The 6383-nt window shown below is 53.9% G+C and overlaps 1 protein-coding gene across 1 annotated transcript; it reads right to left on the reverse strand.

Moving 5' to 3' along the window:
* Positions 1–247: 247 nt before the first annotated feature.
* LOC123324888 lies at positions 248–2249 on the reverse strand. Its single transcript, XM_044915768.1, has 2 exons — positions 929–2249; positions 248–270 (listed from the first exon to the last, which is right to left on the reverse strand). Exons 1-2 carry the CDS (start codon positions 2247–2249, stop codon positions 248–250), a joined length of 1344 nt encoding a protein of 447 aa, XP_044771703.1.
* Positions 2250–6383: the final 4134 nt, after the last annotated feature.

The following is a 6383-nucleotide window of genomic DNA, read 5'->3' on the forward strand; positions in this document are numbered from 1 at the left end:
GGATGAAAGAGAGTGAAAGATGAGGAAAAGGAAGAAACCCAGGTTTCTCTGAGACCGAATGAACTTCTAGTCCTTATGTTGAGTTATTTATAGTTCTATATAGGACTTCTATACATACAAGTCTCCAACTTACCTTTCAGGACTAAAGGGCCGGGGGTGGGGAACTAAGGAAGAGCAGGTCAGGTGGGGCACCTTTCAAGCAACAGATACCCTCCCAAAAGGCTGAATGTGCATCCTTTAGAAGGTCTCAGGTGAGGTCACTACGCATATCTAGAGGAGCACCATAGTGAGGGCTGTTGGACAAATCACCACTTACTGACGTGCTGGTCTGTATTTTCATGCAGGTGGTTTGCTTTTAAAGCTGGACCCACCAAGGGGCGCCTGGGTGGCTCAGTCGGTTAAGCGACTGCCTTCGGCTCAGGTCATGATCCTGGAGTCCCGGGATCGAGTCCCGCATCGGGCTCCCTGCTCGGCGGGGAGTCTGCTTCTCCCTCTGACCCTCCTCCCTCTCATGCTCTCTGTCTCCCATTCTCTCTCTCAGATAAATAAATAAAAAATCTTAAAAAAAAAAAAAAAAAGCTGGACCCACCTGTAGATCACCTGATTACTCCAGCTCTTCAGGGACCAAAGAACCAACCACGGAAGATGCTAAAGGAAGGACTCGGCATAATTGCTCATCTACAAGTCACCCCTGGAAACTTTCCTTCTGGTGGCTTCCCTCAACCTCACCTCTGACTGGCAGGTTGGGACCCAACTCAGGGTACATCCCCTGTGCTCTGCCCCTCGATTTTATTCCCTTTTCCCTCAGCACATTCACCTCTGACCTTACAGTCCTACCTCCCTTGCCCAACCTATTCATCTCCAGGCCAATACACCATGGCCCCCCACGGCAGCCCAGTACATCCCCAGCCAGGCTCTTTGCATTTACCTTTGGTTTCTCTGGCTCGGTCCAGCATGAGGGGCCCTGCGGGCCAGTCTGTGGCAGCATCTGTAAGAGCATGGTCCCACGCTGGGGCTGTGCTTCCGCTTGGCAACAGTGGGTAGGTGGCTGATATAGTCAGGTTAATGACTCTGTCCAGTGTGATCTCCCCCATGGCTATGCCCAGCTTGCTTGTGTCCAAAGCCACAGAATCCGTAGTTCTGTCCAGCTTGGCTGTATTCGCTCTAGCCAAAGCCCTGGCTGTGTCTGTCCTGGATGTGCCCAGCTTGACTGGGTCTGGTACCACCAAATCCACGGCTGTAACCTCTGTGGTCGGACCTGACTTGGCTGGGCTTGCTCTAGCTATGGCTTTGTCCGGCTTGTCTGGCTCTGGGGGTGCCAAATCCATGACCATGCCCAGCTTGCTTGGGCCTGCTGTAGCAAAGTCCATGGCCGTGTCCAGCTTGGTACCTAGAGCAGGCAACTCTATGCCTGTATCCAGTCTGGATGTGCTTGGTGTGGCCGGATGGGCAGTCAAGTTAGGTCTGTTGGTGACCATTGTGGTTGAACGTCTGGCTGTGCCTAGCCTGGCTGTGTCCAGAGGAGCCAAATCCATGGCTGTTGCAGGACCCATGGTAGAGGTGGCCCTTTGGAGATGCAGCCGGGGTCTCAGGATACCCCTGGACCGGGGCTTGCCTCTTCCTGGAGAAGCTCTGGTAGTCACATGGGCAGTCCCTGGGACAGGATGCTTCTGACCTACCGAGCCTGGCCCTGCAGGGCCTGGTGATTTCTGGGCTAACCGGGATTGAAACGGTAGGGCCAGGTAGGAACTCACCAGAGGCTTCTCCACTATGGGCATCCTGCTGGGTTTGGACAGACCTGGGGTCCCTGGGCCCTCAGAGTGGACTCTGCTCCCTGGTACTGGAGTCACAGATCGTGAGCCTGGGCTGGGCAGCCTACCTCCTCCTTGGGTGGCAGCCTCCTTGCCCGGGGCGGACAGCTCTTCCCAGTGAGAAGGTAGGGGACCCAGGGGCCATGCCTGGCTGTTCTGACGGAGCGTTAAGGAGATGGAGCTGAGCTTCCGGGGCATGGTCTCCTGTGGGGGCACGCTCCGGGCCCTGGCTCCAGGGCCTGGTCTGCTGGAAGCCTGTGGGATATGGCTTTGAGGAAAGGCATCCAGACTGATGGTTTTCCTGAGGACAGGGACGAGGGGAGACACCCCTCCACGGAGCTTCGAGGGGCGGGCAGGGTGCCCCAGCAGGTAGCTGTGGGAAAGGGAGGCTCCAGGGCTGGGGGCGCCATGCTGCTGCCTCTCAAAGTTGTGGTCCATCCAGGTCTTCCGTCTTCCCCTGAGGCAATCAACAGAGAGAAGGGGCCAAGCGGGGGTGAGGTGCTCAGCTTGCATTTCTTTGATTCCTAGTTAATAAAGAGCATGAAAACCTCTTTGCCAAGTAGCAAATTAATTTTTAGTTGTCAGTGTTTGCCAGGGTCTTATAAACCAAGACAGTATTTTAAAATGCAAAATATTTAACTCCTCTGAAATGTTATGGAGTAGTTGTTCATTAAAGCATGAGTTATCATTTTAATGTTATGCAGTCAGTAAGGTACAAAATAGTTTTAAAAATTGTTCACTTTATAATTGAAATGGAAAAAAAATTGCTAAATATATATATATAAAGCTTAATTTCTAAATATACTTTTTTTAACAGTAAGAAAACAGAAATATATTGCAAGAAATATATTTATAAGAAAACTTGTAATTGGGCGCCTGGGTGGCTCAGTTGGTTAAGCAACTGCCTTCGGCTCAGGTCATGATCCTGGAGTCCCGGGATCGGGTCCCACATCAGGTTCCCTGCTCAGCGGGGGGTCTGCTTCTCCCTCTGACCCTCTTCCCTCTCTTGCTATCTGTCTCTCATTCTCTCTCTCTCAAATAAATAAATAAAATCTTTAAAAAAAAAAAGAAAACTTGTAATATATCAAGATGTAAAATTGTGGGATCCTCAATGGCTTGAGTTTTATCCTAGTTATCAAAAACACAAATGCTTAGAGGTCAGGGGTGCCTGGCTGGCTCAGTCGGTAGAACATGCAACTCTTGATCTTGGAGTTTCAAATTTGAGCCCCCCATTAGGCATGAGACTTACTTAGAAAAAAAAAAAAAAAGCACTGCCAGGTCTGAAGGGGCCTTGTTCAAGGACCCCTGCAGGAGGGCAGTGGTTATTGGAAGCCTGTCTGCCTCTGTCTTTTCCAGAAGGTGCCAGAGGGCTCTGGGTTCCCACCCACAGGAGCCCAAATAGGGGTTCAGGCATCCAGGTGGGAGGCCGAGGGATGACCAGTTTGGCTTGGAAACAACGTCTGCCTCTGGGGCTCCTGCCCAGAACCAGGAAAGAGCCCTGGGCTGGCCTGCTGCTGGAGCCAGAATTAGCTGGACCTGAAGAGGCCGAGGTGAAGGGAAGGCTCGGGAAGTGAGGGAACAAGGGCTTGCGGTGAACAAGCCACAGTCCCTGCCCCTGGGGACTCTGCCATCTCCAGTGGTGCCAGCCGGCGAAGCAGGTACGGCTAAGCCGGACGTGGGGTTGGCCTCAGAGGAGGACGGCTGGACCAGAGGCTGGGGCAGTTCCCGCAGAAAGCCACAGGTGCAGTGATCAGGCCCAGGCCAGGCCACAGCGATGCTCGACCCTGGAAGATGAGCTGCTCAGATCTGCTGGTGGGAACAGTCACTCCCGTGCCGTGTGACAGAGGGATCAGTGGGAAACAGAAGTGGAGGCAAGGACAGGGGCAGGGACACCGTTGAAACTCCGTGGCTGGGGCTGGAGCTGGAGAAGGCTGCTCAGCAAGCGGTAGAAGCAACAGACCACCTGCAGGTGGGGAGAGGCGGGGATCAAGGGCTCCAGCTGGTAGTCTGTGAGGATGGGCCATCCCCCAAGGTGGGCTCCAAGGCCCCCAGATGGCCAGCTGGTGCACACTCTGGGCTCCATATAATTTACGCGCTGGGCCGAAGTTGTTCGTGTTGCTTTCAAGACCCCAGGCTGGGCAGGCCAGGGCTGGTAGGAAGGGTTCTCGGGAGAGGGGCTGACCCTAAAGCCAGGTCCCTAAGTTCTGGAGCAAGGGGTCTTCACAGTGACACCCCAGCCCCTCTCCAGCCACATGTTTGTACCCAAGACTGTGCCAGCCTCCATCACCTCCCACTTAGCATGTCCCTACAGCCCTACTCTCCTGGCCTTATTCACAACCACGATACCTGGGCGAATGCAGGTTTACCCTGGCACTTACCCACAAACATCCACCCTCGGTGTGCACGCCCACACAGAGAGAGCAGGCCTGAGGATAGGATCTCTGAGATACACTTGTTCCCATGTCACCAGACCCCCATCCCCTCACTGAGCCTATATTCCGGTCATCTATCCCTGGGCCTATCCCACCCACTCTCTCCTCCACACACACACACACATAAATCCCCACCTACCTTGATCAGAGAACAAGAAAAGTCCAGTGCTGCTCAGTCTGGGAAGCCCTCCTCTGTGCCCAGATGGCCACTGTGACCAGCTCAGGGCCTTCTTCCCTTTGGTCCCCTCATGGGCCTCCACTCAGCCTCCAGGCCATCGTCCCCAGGCCTAGGGCCCAGCCCTCTCCTGACCTGTCCCACCAGCTACATCCCCGGCTGGGCCGGGCTCTGGGGCAGGGAGGGGCTGGCTTCTCAGCAGTGGGCGTCCATGAATGGCCGCTCTGAGCCTCTGGAATCCCGAAGGGCCAGGGGAGGCTCCTAATGGTCAGGCTGGGCTGCCCTGGACTCAAGGCCACCTTGGGGGTGAAGGGGTGCCCTGCCGCCTGCCCTCCCCAAATCTACTCTGTCTCCCACAGACTCTGACCCCTGAGAGATGTCTCCAGTAAGATTAAGGGTACTCCAGGGCGCCTGGGTGGCTCAGTTGGTTAAGCGACTGCCTTCGGCTCAGGTCATGATCCTGGAGTCCCTGGATCGAGTCCCGCATCGGGCTCCCTGCTCGGCAGGGAGTCTGCTTCTCCCTCTGACCCTCCTCCCTCTCATGCTCTCTGTATCTCATTCTCTCTGTCTCAAATAAATAAATAAAATCTTTAAAAAAAAAAAAAAAATAAAAAAAAAAAAAAAAAATAAAAAAAAAAAAAAAGATTAAGGGTACTCCAAATACAGCCACGCTCTGGTGGTCCAGGCACCATCCTCATTTCCCTCTGCATTGCCCCCTCGCCCTGTTTAGCTCTTCGATTCTCAGCCATCTTGTCCACCCACCTAGGTCTTCTAGGGGGCAAGCTGGAGTCCCTGGAAGCTGCTTCAACAACGATTCCCTGAGCCCCTCTTCACTCCAGCTGGACCCTGTCCCCAGGTCCTGAGGACGTGAAGATGACCCAGCCCTGAGGCCAGGAGACCCATCCTGTGGGCGGGGTGTCCTCTTCTGCCCCTGTCATTGCAATAGTAATAACAACCGTGCTAATCATAGCTGCCATTTACTGGACACTTACTATATGTCAGACCATTTCGGGGCTGGGAAGGAGCTCTCAGGCGGCTCAGAAGATGGGTACGTGAACAGGTCCTTACAGTAATATGGCAGTGACAGTACAGGACATCCTTCGAGCATCCCCCTGAGCCAGGAACTAGGCTAAGCCCACTCTCGGCATCTCCTGTGATCTTCGCCTTGTCACCTGCTTTTGACTGATGAGCACACTGCAGCCCACACCACGTGGTGTGGTCTGGTCGATTTTCTCGGGGATTGCTCTCCTTAGTGAGTGAGCTTCTGGAGCCGTGCTGGCCAATAGAACATTCTATGATAATGGAAATGTTCTATATCTGTGCCATCCAGTGTGACAGCCACTAGCCACGGGGGGGCTTATTTTCTCTCGGTCCTAGGCCCTGGCAAGCAGCAGCCTCATAAGTTTCTGTTAGACTGACTGAATGAATGAATGGATGGATGAGTGAGTAATGAAATGATTGAGTGAATGGTGACCGTGTGGACCTCCGACATTCTCCTCTTCATCCATGTTCTCCCTTTTTGACCTTCAAGTTTTCAAACTTGGCTGCGCTCTCGTTACCGGGGCAACACCTGCTGGAAGCCCCCTGGGTGGGGGAGGGGAGCTGTCTGAAGTTCCTCCCCCTTCCCTTCTTGCTCCGAGGACCAGCCCAGTTGGAGGAAGAATACAGGCAGCTGGGGGAGGGGATAGCACAGGTCTGCCCGGACAGATTGGGTAGGGGAGACTTTACTGGTCACCCCCACCGGATTGCTTCATCTCTGAGATGAGGAAGCCCTGAGCAGGAGTCAGGAGTCCTGGATTCTCTCTCCCACTTTGGCAAACGAGTCATTATACAGCTTCTATCAGATCACTTGCCCTTCTGGGCCTCAGTTGCCTTTGCAAATAGGTCCCTGGTGCCTTCACTTGGGCTCTTCTAGCTTAAAGATCTAGATAGAATTCCTCCATCTGGCTCCCTGCCAGGCTGTTA

Source organism: Neomonachus schauinslandi, chromosome 5 (assembly GCF_002201575.2).
Source record: "Neomonachus schauinslandi chromosome 5, ASM220157v2, whole genome shotgun sequence".
Classification (NCBI taxonomy): Eukaryota; Metazoa; Chordata; class Mammalia; order Carnivora; family Phocidae; genus Neomonachus; species Neomonachus schauinslandi.

What these genes read in the sequence shown, in the direction of transcription:
- LOC123324888 (XM_044915768.1), bottom strand. Translation starts at nt 2,249, where the DNA reads ATGGACCACAACTTTGAGAGGCAGCAGCATGGCGCCCCCAGCCCTGGA. An exon ending in CCGAGCCAGAGAAACCAAAG is followed by an intron (nt 271 to 928) that starts GTAAATGCAAAG and finishes GTGCTCCTCTAG; the next exon opens with ATATGCGTAGTGACCTCACC.